At 40.9% G+C, this 17,283-nt stretch overlaps 2 protein-coding genes and 1 long non-coding RNA gene across 5 annotated transcripts in view; 1 reads left to right on the top strand and 2 right to left on the bottom strand.

Moving 5' to 3' along the window:
• Nucleotides 1-1,488: 1,488 nt before the first annotated feature.
• Nucleotides 1,489-17,283, top strand: part of LOC123504970 — a 17,848-nt gene continuing 2,053 nt past the window's right edge. The window contains exons 1-2 of the long non-coding RNA XR_006674999.1: nucleotides 1,489-2,589; nucleotides 8,290-8,359. This is a non-coding gene — a long non-coding RNA (uncharacterized LOC123504970). The remainder of the gene's footprint in view (nucleotides 2,590-8,289; nucleotides 8,360-17,283) is intronic.
• LOC123504967 (N-alpha-acetyltransferase 80-like) lies at nucleotides 4,792-8,912 on the bottom strand. 3 transcript variants are annotated; one of them, XM_045255939.1, is made up of 3 exons: nucleotides 8,792-8,912; nucleotides 6,862-6,986; nucleotides 4,792-6,307 (listed from the first exon to the last, which is right to left on the bottom strand). In XM_045255939.1, exons 2-3 carry the CDS (start codon nucleotides 6,969-6,971, stop codon nucleotides 5,731-5,733), a joined length of 687 nt encoding a protein of 228 aa, XP_045111874.1. In that variant the 5' UTR covers nucleotides 6,972-6,986; nucleotides 8,792-8,912; the 3' UTR covers nucleotides 4,792-5,730. The 3 variants fall into 3 exon arrangements, with proteins under 3 accessions (XP_045111874.1, XP_045111876.1, XP_045111875.1); XM_045255941.1 differs by lacking the exon at nucleotides 8,792-8,912 and adding an exon at nucleotides 8,655-8,679; XM_045255940.1 differs by lacking the exon at nucleotides 8,792-8,912 and adding an exon at nucleotides 8,522-8,545.
• On the bottom strand, nucleotides 12,578-15,741 carry LOC123504965. The gene is made up of 3 exons (XM_045255937.1): nucleotides 14,828-15,741; nucleotides 14,130-14,217; nucleotides 12,578-13,953 (listed from the first exon to the last, which is right to left on the bottom strand). The coding sequence occupies exons 1-3, from the start codon at nucleotides 14,989-14,991 to the stop codon at nucleotides 12,820-12,822; spliced, it is 1,386 nt and encodes a 461-aa protein (XP_045111872.1). The 5' UTR covers nucleotides 14,992-15,741; the 3' UTR covers nucleotides 12,578-12,819.

Here is a 17,283-nt window from a genome sequence, read left to right as displayed (position 1 = left end):
ATAGTTCCCTAGATATATATTGTGTTTCTATGTGAAAAAGGGTATTTCTTATGAATCTGTGCCATCCAACTGCCCAGATTTACACACCATCCATTTCATCTCCTGTCTGTGTTTTCTGCCTCCAAATCTCGATCATGAATCTGATGGATGGTATAAGGCACAGCATGTAAGCTACGTGACATTAACTATAAGCTCATTTTACTCAAAGACCGTAATTTATCATTGTTTTAAAGTGACGTTAGACGAATTCATTCTCGCTTGTTTAAACATCTGAAGAACCACTTCGTTACACTTGCAAATTAAGAATGAAAATTTTTGTCATTACACGCAGTTCACCTCTTTCACAATATATCTCTTCCCTTCATTGATTAAATGCATGGAAATTATAGGGCTGCATCATTCTTAAGACATCAGATTCGTTTCATCCAAGTATGTTATGTAAATATCCAGGGATTTCATGGTCTTCAGTCTGATATCGCCGCCTCATAGTGAATAAGCCTGCTTCCGTATAAGGCATTCTATTTCTAAACGTGCATTACCTTATTATGAATGACAAGGCGAAGATGTTTTTGTATTGACTTGTATGATTAGTCTAATTTGGTAATGCCAGTTCTTTTTTTCTCTACTTTTTTTTCAGCTGTCATTCAGCATTGCATCTCCTCCCACTCGCTCATAATCGCTGTCACTCGATCCAGTGCTGCCAGGTCGAGTTGCTAACTTTACCCTAATTACATCCGTAACATTACCCTGCTTGCTTTAACATTATCCTGTTTGTTAAAAAGGCTATTCATTAAAGATCATTAAACGGGTTCTACTACAGTTTCGTACAATAAACTTTAGATGGTTTTGGCCACCCTTAGGTTGTTGTTCATACTATTTACAACATTTCCAATAAGTACACTACTTGCCGCAAATTAATGATAAGCTTTATATGTATGTAATGCAAGAAACAATACCATAATATGTACGGTGATGAAATAATATTACCCTAAGAGGAAATAATGATACTGGTCAAATTATCCTAAAATAAGGTAATTACTCTGCACCTGGCAGCACTGGACCCAGCGAGTGCCCCCCTGCGTCTCTTGACCTCTGGAAGGACAGGCCGTGAAGAAAAGTGGGGGAGCAAAGTGAGTCGCTGACTCGCTTTTAACCCCTTTAGTAGTGGGACACATTTTTACCTTGAAATTTGTATACCATTAGACCATTTTATTGACTTTAGTAAGAGTGTATGGAGGTCACAAGATTAATAGTCAGTCTTCACTATTTTAACCCCTTCAGTACTGGGACACTTTTTTTACCTTGAGATTTGTGTATGATTAGACCATTTTATTGACATTAAGAAGGGTGTGTGGAGGTCACAAGATTAATGGCCACAATCTTCACTATTTTAACCCCTTCAGTACTGGGATACATTTTTATCTTGAGATTTGTGTACCATTAGCCCATTTTATTGGCATTACGCAGGGTCTGTGGAGGTCACAAGATTAATGGCCACAGTCTTTACTGTTTCAATCTCCTCATAGTTTCTGAAGCTATATAAAATCCCCAAATAGACTAGTAAGTGGAATGAATATGACAATACATCATGCTACTGAAGGGGTCAAGTTATGTAGGCAGCAAGTGATAGTGCAGTCTGTCATGGGTGGGAATATTCTAGAAATAATTGTATGTGTTTATTTATGTCTCTGATGTGATAACCTGATCGAGTCTGTGTGTGCGTGGTAGGGGCAGTTATGCTGTCAAATACAGTAACTCACCAGTTTTGGTTTATTTTGTTCTTCATTAGTAGCGCAGGCAATTTTATTTATAGTGGTATGCATATTATGGCCCATATCACCACTCAATCGCATCTTTAGTGTAACCACATAGAACCTGGGTATCATATAGTGACATGTAGGTAACTGTAAACCACTCGACAAATGGCAGTTTCAAGGCAATACGTTATGGGGTTCGAACCTATACGCGCGGACGTCTGCCTGTGCCCGATCCCACGCTCACCACCATATCCACTATGCCACCGCTTCCTCCTGATGGATATATATGTTAAAAATATTGATTAAAAATAATCAGATAAAGGACTTAATTACTATCAACACTCCCTGAGCAGAAATGGGCGCCAACTGAAAGTATCGTGAATATTAACATGTACCACAAATTGCAGTGCCCTAAGTGTCCTAGTACTTAATGAGCCAACAACCAGCACAACAGTGCATGTCTAGGCCCTCCCAGCCACGTCCCTGCATAAGGTTGTATAGCCTAAGCCTACACAGAAACATTCACTTAGTTCATCCCACATCCTCAGCAACAGCATCATCATTGATCATCTTTTTACGGAGAAGCATTTCAGTGTGCCAAAAGGCAGGCTGGCGCACATATAGATATTGAAACGGTGGAAACCTGAATTAAACTGTAGTAAAGTAGTATATTATGTATAAACACTGTTCGAAGCTTTGTGTATCCGAGTTCGTAACAAGTTAATCCACAGTTCGCACGTACAGTACACCGCCAGGCGCAAGCCAATCTTCGTCACTCCTCACTCTTCAGTCCTCACCTCATCACGCCTCCAGAGACGCCTCACCACTTACGGTTCGTTCATAATAATATGCCTTCACTTATTCTGCGTGTCAACCTCTGTATCACCTTTTTAGTCGTGGTGCATCCATCAACATTAATAATATTACTGCTGTCCGTGTTTCTTTTGGTTTCTTTTTTTCTCTTGCCTTCAAAAATGATAAAATAAAATATGTGTGGATTAATATTTAAGTAAATTTACTAGAATAAACACCTTTAGGTATAGATACACCTAACTCGAATTAAGAGAATGAGATAAAACCCCTTATGTACGTGTACCATGACGCTTTTTTATATTTATTTTACACGACTACAGCTTCAGTACGTGGTGACTACAATAGTGAAAATTCTGGTCATCAGTCTTCTGATCTCCATAGACCTTCCTAATATAAGTAAAATCGTTTAATCATACCCAAAACTCATGGTTGAAAATGTGTATAAGTACTGAAGAGGTTAAAAAGAAAAAAAAAGATAAGTGGACAGTCATACCCATGGTACAATAACGTTATTGTTAAAAGTTATTGTACCATGATCATACCCATCCTCTCTCATGCCCCGCTGTCAGCCATCTCCTGCCCCAAGGACTGTCACTGGATGCTGTTTGCCGCTATCTTCTAGCTCATAACGTTCTGGAGGAAATGTTATTAAGACATCCGGGATTTTGTGGATATTAACCGTTTGCCCTGCGTAGCATTTATTAAGGTTTTGATAATATAAACTCTTTGCCCTGCGTGGCATTGTTTGCCTGTGTAATTCACTGTTTGATCTGCTGCAGTCTCTGACGAGACATCCAGACGTTACCCTACGGAACGAGCTCTGAGCTCATTATTTCCGATCTTCGGATAGGTCTGAGACCAGGCACACACCACACACCGGGACAACAAGGTCACAACTCCTCGATTTACATCCCGTACCTACTCACTGCTAGGTGAACAGGGGCTACACGTGAAAGGAGACACACCCAAATATCTCCACCCGGCCGGGGAATCGAACCCCGGTTATCTGGCTTGTGAAACCAGCGCTCTAACCACTGAGCTACCGGGCCGTGTGTGTGTGTGTGTGTGTGTGTGTGTGTGCGCTCCATGCTGGCTGCCTTGCTAATATGTATAATGTATTGTGTTGCCTGGCGCAATTGCGCAATAAATTAATCAAATCAAATTCTCTCTCTCTCTCTCTCTCTCTCTCTCTCTCTCTCTCTCTCTCTCTCTCTCTCTCTCTCCGGCGGGAGATGCAATCATTCATCATTGAGACGGTCCACGGGAGGGAGAATGGTTCAGAATGCTGGACGGCCACGTGGCACTGAGGAGGGCACCGCTGAACTGTTCCGGTTTGATGTGGGATTAGTGGCAGTAGTCATTCACAGATGTATGGTGTGGCAGGATCGTAACACAGGAAATGAACAGTAAATTAATATATACAGGTAGGGCCTTCCTTTGCCAATTGTGGCCGTTTGTGCCCTTAGACTTTATTTATTTATTTTTTTTAAATGCGGAATTTGGTCCGCTTCAGTTTTTTCTGAGCAACTAAATTCAAGCAGTCCTTATCTAACCTAACCTAAACATAAACATGACCTAATTTAACCTAAGTTAAATCCAACCTAACTTTCTGGAGCGATGTGTTGGTTTTCAAGAGCATCAATACTTGTAAATAATGGCCAGCCCCGCGAAAAAAAAAAAAAAAAAATCATGAACGTAAAGTGGTGTGTATCCTAGCACAGCATATAGTCGTGCCATAGGTTACTGACAAGGGCTAATTGTAAACATCAAGTGAGCAGTGTAGTACAACCTGCAGCTGTAATGTGCGATGTGTGAGTGCCGCCGGGTTTGACACTATGATATCCAGTAGTCAGTAGTGACAATAATTGAAGTCGCGTTTATGTATATATATATATATATATATATATATATATATATATATATATATATATATATATATATATATATATATATATATATATATATATATATATATATATATATATATATATATATATATATATATATATATATATATATATATATATATATATATATATATATATATATATATATATATATATATATATATATATATATATATATATGAGAGTGGAAACCAGCCAAGGGCAACAAAAGTTATTAAAACAAAGTAAAAACTAATGTCATTGTAGAAATAAAAGAAAACGATAGACGATGCAGTATGAACAAGAAATCATTGTAGAATTAAAAGAAAAGAGGGTAGATGAAGAAATAAGTATTTTATTGTTTTCCTTTCATGACCAAGGAGGTAATTAATCATGGACTTGTTAGGTTAGATCAGGACATGTTATAAGTTAGATATTTAAAAGAGGAATAAAATTGCAGTTTCATACACAGATATGATGGTTGTCATGTACAGTACATCAGAGAAGAAAATTTAGAAATATGCTTTGAAATGAGGTAAGGCACAGGTTACATTGTTAGGTAAGATTACAGAAAAATATTAATGTGCTAGGTATGTACCCAGTTTTATAAAGTTCCCATAAGATATTTGTACATGTTGCAATCATACAGTATTGTGTGATTCATTCGTATTTTATCTTCAGTTCTTATCTTGCTTTCATTTTCATCTTAGTTTTCAGATATTCGTAGTAGTAAGTAATCTGAGGTCTTGCAGCTGTTTGAAAGAGAATGTATTGGAAGTGAAATCAGTGTGAGTGTGGCCTTGCTCTTATCCTGCACTCAGCATGGCGTGTCACCTTTCATGCAGCTTTAGATAAGATTCATACTAATGCTGAAATTGTTAATGTGTTGCTGTTATTTATTTACTCATTTTTCACCTGGTTTAAGCATGTGGTAGCTTGTGACTGAATGTTCTTTTTCTCTTTTTTTCTCTCTCACATTACATATTATTTACTTTACATCGAGACAAACTAAAATGTTGATGCTGTGGAGGGAGATTTATCAATGACAGGTGTTAATTCTGTGTTCCACCATCACTGTAGGACTTCTGTGGCTCCTCAGTGCAGAATGATGTTGGCAGAGAGGGCACAGAATAACTTTATGGCCTGTGCTCTTAATGACATCCAGTTGAAAGACAATTTTCAGGTGATAAGACATGAAAACTCTAAGGAATTGTTTAAGAAAAAGATTTATACAAAAATTCCTTATCCACATTGATAATAAATAATATGCTTTGTTATAACTCCTTCGTCATATACATTTTTGTCAAAGTAGATGGCTCCATTTTTGTAATATGATCTTTTGTCAATTTTGAGGATGTGGGGAGGGGTGGAGGACGAGGCAAGGATGGATGTGGTGGTGCAGGAGTGGCTGGGGGAGGGGCACCTTGCTTCTGGTCCTTCACCACACTGTTCTTGAGGGACAGTGCTTGAACTCCCTGAGTTAACTGTGGTGGTATGAAGTGCTTTGGTATGAGGTGCTTGTTAACTGATCCTCCGTAGATGCACACAGGAGGACAGAACTCGTAGCCAAGCTTGCCATAAAACACCTGCTGGTCATGGGTTGACAGGTACATGGTGGTGAAGCCGCTGACTCTGGCATATTCCTCTGTCCTGGTCATAAGTTGGCGTCCATATCCAGCCCCCCGCAGGTCCCGCCTGATGACGACAGACTCGATCCATGCAGCATCAGGTTCCCTTGGCAGAGTGTTAAGCCTGGAGTGGCCTATCACCTCTGTGTCCCCCTGTGAAGTAGTCTTCAGGAGAAGCAGGGATGTCGGGAACTGGTCACAGGAGGTACTCAGTGATCTCATCCTGAAATACAAGGGTGCACGTTGTGTTAACTGAGAATGGAAGGCATCAGACCAGAGTGTGGTGCACTGAGACATGAACTCTAGTAATGAACTAATATTTTTAGACTAATGTACATACTGAATAGTTTAAAACATTATGGAGTGTAGTGAAATGAAGTTTTTCCACTGTGGGTTCCTGCCCACCCCCTGCCGCTATATCTGTTACCAGGCCATACCTGAATTTCATGCCGTGGCAAATTGAAGTCTCAAAATGCATGTGTGCAAAGACCATTTTCCACCTAGAATAACTTGCACTTTTACCTTGGGCAGTATCTACAGAAACTTGTGTTGCACTCTGTGTAAGTTTGAGTTTGAGCTTAGGACAATCTGAATGTATATGTTTGATTTTTACCCAAGGACAATATAAATATTAACAATGTGGGGTTTTGGTGTTGAGATGGAGTAAAAGTGAAGATACATATATGATACATTCTAGTATTAATCATTAGTTACATGACAGTCACTTTGGTTGAGTGGATGGGAAATTGGAATCACCATACACACCCACACACAAACCTCATGGTCCTGCTGCGAGGCCACTGGTCATTGAGGATCTTCATACACTCTTCTGTGTGTTCTGGGTGGGAATGGAGAGTCACCAGCCTCAGGCCCTCCTCCCCCTTCATCCCTGCTCATCTCTCCTGAAAGAAACATCAATCAAAATAGTATGTACATATACTATATAGGCAAAGAAAGAGAGTGACAATTAGCAATATAGGCAGATCGTAAAACTTGTCAGGGAGACGTGTTTATGCTGCACTGTGTCCATCCATTGTTGTGTGTGGTGAGTTGCTGCACTAGATACAGAGGCATAAAGGTAATGGGAGCAATTTAATGAGTTTTACTTGGTATGCACAGTGGATGCCAAGTGATATAACAAGTGGTTCAAATAATGGAAATGAGTCCTAGCTGTACACCAATAGGATTTGTTACAAATGAAACCGGAGTGGTTCAAGCTGAAGTTATCCATAATACATTACATTTAAAAACATGGTAAAAGATTTTTTATTTCTTTCTTTTATTTATTTTTTTTTAATGATGCTGACCTGTTACATGTTAGATCTTATTAGTGTCTTAAATCCTCTTCATAAGGTATTAAGCAATTTTATCTCTCATAAGATGAGACCCTTTGCAAGTTGCATTATAAGCATCAAGATTGAATTAAAAACTACCATCTCCATTATAAGTCTGCAAGAAATTGATCTGCCATCAATAAGGAAGTAGTAGATGTGACTAGGGATGGAAGCCACATCAGAGAGGCAGGAAAGACCAGCCTTAATCACCCTGACCTGTCCTGCTTTGACTCGCGTTGTTGTGTGGTGATGCAACATCATGAGGGAAGGTCATTCATGGTGTTTCATTTTATCTGTCCCTAATTGTTTGTTGTTTTTAGGTTGTTATAAGACAGTTATAAGATCATTACATTGCAGTTAGAAGGCTGTGTAAATATTAAAACAAGGTACACCACTATTTACTAATGTTTTCAGCTCAACCACAGTATTACCTAACCTAACCTAACCTAACCTAGCATAAGTTGGGTTAAGTAATGCTAGGTTAGGTTGGTCTCCTTACGGATGGACTACTGATTGCAAGGGAACACTAGTAAAGAGTGGTGTAACTCATCTTAATATTTACTGAAGGCTGCATGTGCTAGCCAGGAGAGTGTGGCTGGTTTAAGCATGGTCTCTACTACCTTATAGAAAAAAGAGCTGCCAAAGGAATCATAAATTCAGCTAAAGCATAACAAAATCTATAGGAAGATTTGCTGTAGTGAATATACCAGGATGAGTGTGACTTAAAATGTATCTTTTACTGAAACAAATCTGTCACACACTCCTAACACTCAGATTTCATCACTGGACGGGGAACATTCTCTTAATAGTATAACTTCCACCATTAGGTTATTTTCTCTATTTATTCATCATTATTTTTTCCTTCTTGCAGTAGCGACATGGTTTCCCCAAGCATGAAGAAAAAAAAGAAATAAAGAAGATGCAGTAACCATGCATATCTTGTGAGTACCCCCAGCCATTTCTTATCTACATTTCTCGCAGAAATTTGATAGTATTTTACTATTTTTCCTGCACTTCTCAACAAGATTTCTGTGACCTAGATTTTTCCTTATCTGCATTTCTCACTAAAATCTCTACATCTCACACAAAACTCTTTCTCTCACCACATCTGCTGACCCACACAATGTCCCTCTGTACTTCTGACCAACACTACACCTACACTTAACTTCTCCCCAAACTTTCCACTGATCCCACCTTCACTAGAGGGATGCTAAGTACCGAAAATTCACTCCGTACCTTTCCCCTAGCAGCCTTCAGTATAGTTTTATTTTCCTCGTTACCTCCATCAAGTACATTCCCCGCCCTTGAGTCAGCGTGCAGTGTAAATGGCAGTTAAGGGTATAGGGCAGTGAGCTGAGGGCACCTGGACTCACCCACACAGTTCTCGTGGCTGCGTAAAGCGTGGATTTATAAATAACATGTGGGCGTAGCGTAGCGGTGGGATTCAGCTGAAAGTTGATTCGCTATTCCTACTAAGTTATTATTTTTACTCCTTATTGTATTTTATTGACATGTATCTGCTTCTTATGATGGGAGGGAGTTGATAGTAAGTTGTAAGGTACTAGTATATATTTCTTTGATAATGTGCTGAAGTCACGCATGAGGAAAAATAATGTGTAAGAAAAGTGTTTAAATTGATCTGCAAATAATGATTGGTTTTCATATTATATCCGTTTTTATATTTAATGTGGAAAAATTGAAAGATGCGTTTGTTGAGAGAGAGAGAGAGAGAGAGAGAGAGAGAGAGAGATGGTAAGTTGATATGTGTGAAGGTGTGAGCCGTAATAATCGTGGAATACACGGAAATAATGCCACAGTACAGCAGCGCTAACACACTTCTCACCGAGTCTGACCACACCAAAGCATCATATGAATCAAGGAAGCGTTGTCGCAAAGGTGAACTATGCTAGGGAACAATGATAATGATGAAGTATGACTCTCAGAAGTGCTGTTATAGAGGCGAAAACAACCTCTCTCTCTCTCTCTCTCTCTCTCTCTCTCTCTCTCTCTGCGGGCCTATAAGCTGTATGTTGTTCACCACGGTCGTCTGCTGATTACCCAGCCAGCCCTTGCTGCCCTTCCCCTACGGAAAATATCAGCCCAGACCGATCAGCGGGTAGGACTGAGACCACACCACACTCCACACACACCAGGAAAGCGAGGCCAGGAATTACATCCCGTACCAATTTACTGCTAGGTGAACAGGGGCCACACATTAAAAGAGGCTTGCCCATTTGCCTCGCCACTTCCTGGGACTGGAACCCGGACCTCCTCGATTGTGAACCGAGCGTGCTAACCACTACACTCAGAGCTCATAGACCGATCTTCGGGTAGGACTGAGATCACTTCACACCACACACACCAGCAAAGCGAGGTCACAACCCCTCGAATTACATCCCGTACCTACTTGCTGCTACCTAAGCAAGGATTACACATAAGAGCTTTGCCCATTTGCCTCGTCGCACCCGGGACTCGAACCCAGAGTCTCTTGGTTGTGAGCCGAGTACACTTCACTACGCTGTGTGTAATTCACCACCACGGTTGCCTGTTGGTCACCCAGCCAGTCTTCCCCATTACGGAGCGATCTCAGAGCTCATAGACCGATCTTCGGGTAGGACTGAGACTACAACACACTTCATACACCGGGAAAGCGAGGCCACAACCCCTCGAGTTACATCCCGTACCTACTTGCTGCTTGGTGAACAGGGGCTACACATTAAGAGGCTTGCCCATTTGCCTCGCCGCTCCGGGACTCGAACCCGGGCCTTTTCGGTTGTGAGCCGAGCGTGCTAACCACTACACTACGGTGTGTGTGTAATTTTTTTCACCTCGGTCGTCTGTTGGTCACTCAGCCAGCCTTCCTCATTACGGAACGAGCTTAGATCTATCGAGCTCATAGACCGATCTTCGGCAGGACTGAGACCACAACACACTCCACACACCGGGAAAGCGAGGTCACAACCCCTCGAGTTACATCCCATACCTATTTACTGCTAGGTGAACAGGGGCTACACATTAAGAGGCTTGCCCATTTGCCTCGCCGCACATGTGTGTGTGTGTGTGTGTGTGTGTGTTTTCATGGTCGCCTGCTGGTCACCCAGCCAATCCTCCCCATTACTGAGCGAGCTCAGCTAACAGAGCTCACGAGTCAATGATGAGTGATTGGAATGTTGTATGCATTGCCAAGTGACTCACCACTGTGCAGACATGTGGTCTTAATCAAACAGTGGTGCTTCCTGAGCCTATGTTGTGGATTATCTAATTGTTCTCTCACCAAGACTGCTTTCAAAGTCTGCAGATAATTAATCGGTCAAAACTCGATCATGACTGCTGCTAGTACTGAGGCTGAGACAGAGACTAGGAGAAATCACGAAGCATGAAGGAAAGAACGATGGAAAAACAAATAAAGGAGTAAAAAGGGTACAAGTGTGAATTATGCAGACTCACTTCCTTGCTCCGGGCGATCAATGTTGGAAGGTTATTATCTTTGGAAAGAACGACTTAGGTTATTTTCAGCTATTCATTTTGTCCCCTGTGTGTGTGTGTGTGTGTGTGTGTGTGTGTGTGTGTGTGTGTGTGTGTGTGTGTGTGTGTGTTTCACCACGGTCGTTTGCTGGTCACCCAGCCAGCCTTTCCCCTACGGAAAGAGATCAGAGCTCGTAGATACTGATCATCGGACAGGACTGGTCACTGAGACCACAACACACTCCACACACCGGGAAAGCGAGGCCACAGCCCCTCTAGTTACATCCCGTACCTATTTACTGCTAGGTGAACACACCCCACACATTAAGTGGCTTGTCCATTTGCCACGCCGCTTCCCAGGACTCGAACCCGGACCCTCTCGATTGTGAGTCGAGCGTGCTTACCACTACACTACGCAGTGTGTGTGTGTGTGTGTGTGTGAGGACTTTAAAAGTGAAAGACAAATATGTATTCACTTAGCTTATCAACCATTGTACTTACCTAGCTTATCAACCCTTGCTCGGATAATTTCAGTTGTCACACACGCCACCTTACACTACACACACACACACACACACACACACACACACACACACACACACACACAGATATGGGACAAAATGAATAGCTGAAAAAAACCTAAGTCGTTCTTTCCAAAGATAATAACCTTCCAACATTGATCGTCCAGAGCAAGGAAGTGAGTCTGCATAATTCACACTTGTACCCTTTTTACTCCTTTATTTGTTTTTCCATCGTTCTTTCCTTCATGCTTCGTGATTTCTCCTAGTCTCTGTCTCAGCCTCAGTACTAGCAGCAGTCATGATCGAGTTTTGACCGATTAATTATCTGCAGACTTTGAAAGCAGTCTTGGTTCGCCGCGATAGGCAGGACCAACTTGTGAATTAAACCACCTGCTGGCGAACAGTGAAAACTACACAGATCGCGATTGGTGCCATTAAGATAATCCACAACACAGGCTCAGGAAGCACCACTGTTTGATTAAGACCACATGTCTGCACAGTGGTGAGTCACTTGGTAATGTATACAACATTCCAATCACTCATCATTGACTCGTGACTCGGTGAACCACTCATGTGCTTTGTCTACTTATTGTTTTGTGGTGAATAGGCAAGTCTGTTTCGATATTGCAGTGCCTTTTGTTATGTTGATCTTTGCAATCATCTAATCTCATACCCGGTCAGTTACGTATTTCATTAATTCACACCAGGTTGTTGATATTTGCAAGTTCACTTTTATACTTTTATTTATCATGCATTGTTTTCCTTTATATATATATATATATATATATATATATATATATATATATATATATATATATATATATATATATATATATATATATATATATATATATATATATATATATATATATATATATATATATATATATATATATATATATATATATATATATATATATATATATATATATATATATATATATATATATATATATATATATATATATATATATATATATATATATATATATATATATATATATATATATATATATATATATATATATATATATATATATATATATATATATATATATATATATATATATATATATATATATATATATATATATATATATATATATATATATATATATATATATATATATATATATATATATATATATATTTTTTTTTTTTTTTTTTTCTCTATCACCCATATATTATTTTATAACTCTTATTAAACTATTCCCGGTCACATCTTTATTACTGACAGTGTAAATAGATTAAATACATATGCAATACTTCATGCTGGGCATATCAAAATCACTCTATTGATGACAATAGTAAAAAAAGAAGAAAAAAAAAAGGCTTTAGACTTGAGAAGACCAAGATATTCCTGCAGGCATCTCAGCACTCACGTTCACTTGGTGGAAGCAAATCATCATTCCAGCTCAAGAAGTGGCTATCTTGAGCAGCCGTGCATACACCAAATCACTGTACCGGAGTGCCGTGTCCTCGCTCACCATGCTTGTGTTGTACTTGGTGGTGTGACTCAGGCGGCCTCGCACTGTGCCAACAACATCATCCCACGGGATAGAAGACTTGTGAATGGAGGATGAAGAAAGTAAATTGGTTACTGTAATCTCCTTGGTGCCTTCAAACCGCTGTGTAATATTACCTCGAGTGTTGAAGCTGAGATCCTTTTGTACGTGTTGCATATTTCCAGTGCCGTAGCACCACAGAACAAATGCTGCCTTTTCCGTGAACCGCTCGTCTTGCAGAAGACCGTAGAACTTGCTGTGAATTTCCTTTGCGTATTGCCAGAACTGGTCGTCACTCACAGTACGTGGGGTGACAAAGAACTGGCGGAGGGATGATGCTATATAGCAGCCAAAGGCACGCTCAGTTGTCTCTTTAGGCCATGTCCTTCTCATGTTGATCATGTGCATATTTGATACAGAATAAGTGTCCTGCACCACACCTTTCTCCACCACTAGGTCCACCAGTGCCAGGTTGCATGCAGCAGCCATACATGAGCTTAGGGTCACCTTGGCAGCTCGGCACTTCTCAACCAGACGAGTTGTGGCTGTCTTGTCTAGAGTTTGCGTATATAGCAATGTTTTCTTGGGGCAGTCCTCGCTGGGAGACAGGAGGTGCTGCAAAACATCGGACTCAGGCTTTCCTTGATTCACCTCACGAATGCATTCCTCCTTCCACGCTTCATCCTTGAACAACCTTTCCTTCATTTCCTCGGTCTTTCTGTCATACTCCTCATTTAGGTCAAAGCATCCTATCTGCTCTGTGTCCACTTCCTGCCCTGACAGTACACTATCCAGAATGTGGCTAAAGGCGGCACATATCCTGATGAATGTGTGGCCGTCACCAATAGCATGGCTGAAGCCGAACATAAGGTGGTAGCAGTGTGGGAAGGTGTCCTGCAGGTCGGCGTGGAAGCTGGAGAGATGTTGTGGGTGGTAGCAGGGAGTGGCTACAGGTACAAGACGTGCTCGCCATAGAGTGCCGTCCTCAGGATAGGACTCAGTGTGAATGAACTGGGTTACTTCCTCCACACCCACTGTTGACACCTGAGAGAGAGAGAGAGAGAGAGAGAGAGAGAGAGAGAGAGAGAGAGATGTGTAGATAATTTCAATAGAATATTTCATGTAGCATCACAAAGTTTAAGATTTATAAGATGATGTTGGTATTGATTTCTTAAGTACTTAGTTAGTCGATTCACATGCACAATAACACTTCTGCTTACCTCAAAGTCTATCATCTTCTCATCTACTTCTTTAAACCACTTTTCTCCATCCTTCTCAGCCAGGCACACCCGGAGATTCGGTGTCTTCCTGCAAGAAAATAGTATCTAGATGTAGTATATACTGGTATGGTAGTAACAGCAGGCCCATGGTAGTGTACAGAAAACACACACACACACACACACACACACACACACACACACACACACACACACACACACAAAGTTTAGAAATTGATCAACGGAATGGACCAAGTGGATAATGAGAAATGATCCTGAGAGAAGATTATGACATTCGAAGCACAAGATCGCATAGTAAAAAGCTGAGGAAGGGAAGATGTCTGAGAGATGTAAAAAAATATATATAGTTTCCCGCAAAGATGTGTTGAAACGTGGAACAGTTTGAGTGAAGCAGTGGTGTCAGCAAGGAGTGTGCATAGTTTTAAAGAAAAATTGGATAAGTGTAGATATGGAGACGGGGCCACACGAGCATAAAGCCCAGGCCCTGTAAAACTAGGTAAACACACACACACACACACACATGGCCCTCCCTTGAGTTTCTCTCTCTCTCTCTCTCTCTCTCTCTCTCTCTCTCTCTCTCATACAGTTGAAGCGGTCTAGAGCTAAAAGGGCACGCGGCAGCCCAGAGAGGTAGTTGGACTTCAGTGACTATTGTATCCTGCGTATAATACTGTACTTACCTGAAGAGGAGGCGTAGAGCCTGTTGCACCTCCTGGGCCTGCACAGGGCGTCGGGCAGAAAAGCTCAGTCTGTACGCCACTAGCAACATTTCGGACTTGTTCATCACATCCATTGAAATCTCGACTCCCGACGCTTTTCTTATCCATTTTGCTTCTTCTCCCATTATGTACAGACTTTTTTTTTTCGCCTTGTGGTGCTGTATGTTTTAAAAGTTCCTTCTTGACTGCGTGGTTCCTTGTTCTCGCTTTCCTCGGCTTCCTGTCCCTTTTATTTCCTTGTTCTGATCCTGTTTTGAGTTATCTGCGTGTGTTACGGTTATATACTGTATTATATATTTGTTATCTTTTCTCTCTAGCACCTTTCTTATTTTTGTCGTTCTGATTCTCACAGCTTTTCTCTCTTTTTCACTTTACTTCTCTTCACTTGTCTCCTTGATGTTCTCCGCATCAGCCAGCGTACCTTAATCGTCTTGCTGCGTTCCTCAGCTTCTCCAGTCCAAACTGACGTCTTATCTGAACCCTGGTAAGCTGGTATCTGGTTGCAGTGGTGGGCACTGAGCTGCTGTGAGCTCCTTGCCGCCTCGCCGCTCGGTCTGACTCAGCCTCATATTATTATACTGACAACTGTATGGCAACACGCAGGAGAAAGCAATGACTATACAACTGTTAGTCATTGACGGCATGCGAATGCAGGTTATCAGGTTGTACTATGATGATTATTTTGTGACATTTTGTCCGTGTATTTGTCACTATTTAGGTTATAATTAGTCAGACTTTCAAAGTTTTATGAAGGGTGCGATATGCCAGAATGATTGAGTTTTACTAAGGGTATGTGAAGAATTACCTCAATTAAAGATTGATGGGTCACTTCATAGTCACCATAAGAATGTAATGATCTCAGAATTACCGTATATGAGGTGAAATCGCGCTAATCTGAGGTAATTAGTGCCTAAATAATGATCGAGAGATCTGCTCGGTCATGGTGATGGCAGGTTTGGTTGGTGACGTGACCTTAGAAGTATAGGTCGTGAATAGCAGCCTACATTGTTGCTGTTTCTTTCTTCATGCTGCCTGTCGTCTATCAGCCTCACTAAAGTGTGGCGTGCATACCAGAATGTGCATTATTTATTGTCTTCTTATTGAACTTTCGGATAACAGTGCACGAACGTGCTTGGTTTGAGAGTTGTTCTACTCGAGTCGTGTTACAACTGCTCGGCAACTCAAGGAGAGGCGACTCACGCGACTGTCACTATCTGTCATTCCTCCCACCGTTCCTCCTACACCCCTCCCCATCCCAGCAGTCTGCCGTGGGGCATAAGCTTGGCTGGGGCAATGAGCGTAACAGTTTATCCAGGAAATGGTGTTATAAACTTGGAGAAAGAAGAGGTGGGATAGCGGGAGAGTTCGGTGGTAATGTAACACTCATGGATGTGTTCCGAGGTAGTCGTTCCACCTAACTTTTCGGCCAAACTGGAGAGTAGGGGGAAGCGTTATCTCTGGTGGTGGTGGTATTGCAACTTACTCGGTGTGTAACGTGTGTGGTGGAGACTGGAGAGCCCCCAGGGAACGTGGCCTTGGCGGAGCCGTACAGTGTTGCCATTGTCAGTAATTTCTGGATCTTTTGGTAGAAGTTATGTATTTTGATGTAATATCTGAAATTTTGATGGATGTCAGAAATTCTTCAGATTTTTTGCCTGTTATATCTTTGTTTTATTAATTGTTATTTGTTTTATTTATTTGTGTATTTATTTATTTTATTCTAATTTATTTTATATTCATTCGTAGTTCAAGGATGTCTTTTGGTTTAGATCAGTGGTTCTTAACCTGGGGGGCGCGCTCCCCTAGGGGGGCGTGGATGATTTCCAGGGGGGCCACGAGCCTCAGGTGAAAAGTAGAAGTTTTTCCATTTATGGGTTATTTTCATGACAAGGCCAGTACTGTAAAGATAAGCTTATAAAATAATACAGAAGTATCGTCGTTACTAACTCTTGTTTTCAGAAGTCTCCCAGACACTATTTTTCGTATATCTATGTGAAACTGCATTTTCCACGCTCGTTGCTGTCAAAACCAAGTACAGAAACCGCCTGAACATTGAAGGGGGCTTACGTTGTGCACTCTCAAGCATTCGACTACGTATTCAAGATCTGGTAGCTAAGAAGCAGTGTCAAATATCTCACTAACCATGTATTCAAGATCTGGTAGCTTAGAGCAGTGTCAAATATCTCACTAATGTAATTCATGTTTAGTAAATGGACTAAAAAGCCTTTTTTTTTTTATTTTGTTTAAATCTGGAATTGAAATTTGTCTATAGATGCAAGGGGGGCGTGGAGGGAAAGTGCAGTTCCTAGAGGAGGCGTGGTAATAAACAGGTTAAGAACCACTGGTTTAGATGATGTTAACTGTATGCTAAGTATAGTGCAAATGTCCGACTCAAGCCTGGGTTCGAGTCTCGCGGG

This window comes from Portunus trituberculatus, chromosome 17 (genome assembly GCF_017591435.1).
Source record: "Portunus trituberculatus isolate SZX2019 chromosome 17, ASM1759143v1, whole genome shotgun sequence".
NCBI classification, from domain to species: Eukaryota; Metazoa; Arthropoda; class Malacostraca; order Decapoda; family Portunidae; genus Portunus; species Portunus trituberculatus.
This window is presented reverse-complemented; position numbering and strand designations above follow the sequence as displayed.

Excerpts from the sequence above, each read along its gene's own strand:
- LOC123504967 (XM_045255939.1), bottom strand. The coding sequence starts at position 6,971 with ATGAAGGGGGAGGAGGGCCTGAGGCTGGTGACTCTCCATTCCCACCCA. Across the intron at positions 6,308-6,861 it reads CCTCGCAGCAGGACCATGAG|GATGAGATCACTGAGTACCT; the intron begins GTTTGTGTGTGG and ends CTTGTATTTCAG.
- LOC123504965 (XM_045255937.1), bottom strand. The coding sequence starts at position 14,991 with ATGGGAGAAGAAGCAAAATGGATAAGAAAAGCGTCGGGAGTCGAGATT. Across the intron at positions 14,218-14,827 it reads GCTCTACGCCTCCTCTTCAG|GAAGACACCGAATCTCCGGG; the intron begins GTAAGTACAGTA and ends ATTTTCTTGCAG. Across the intron at positions 13,954-14,129 it reads AGAAGATGATAGACTTTGAG|GTGTCAACAGTGGGTGTGGA; the intron begins GTAAGCAGAAGT and ends TCTCTCTCTCAG.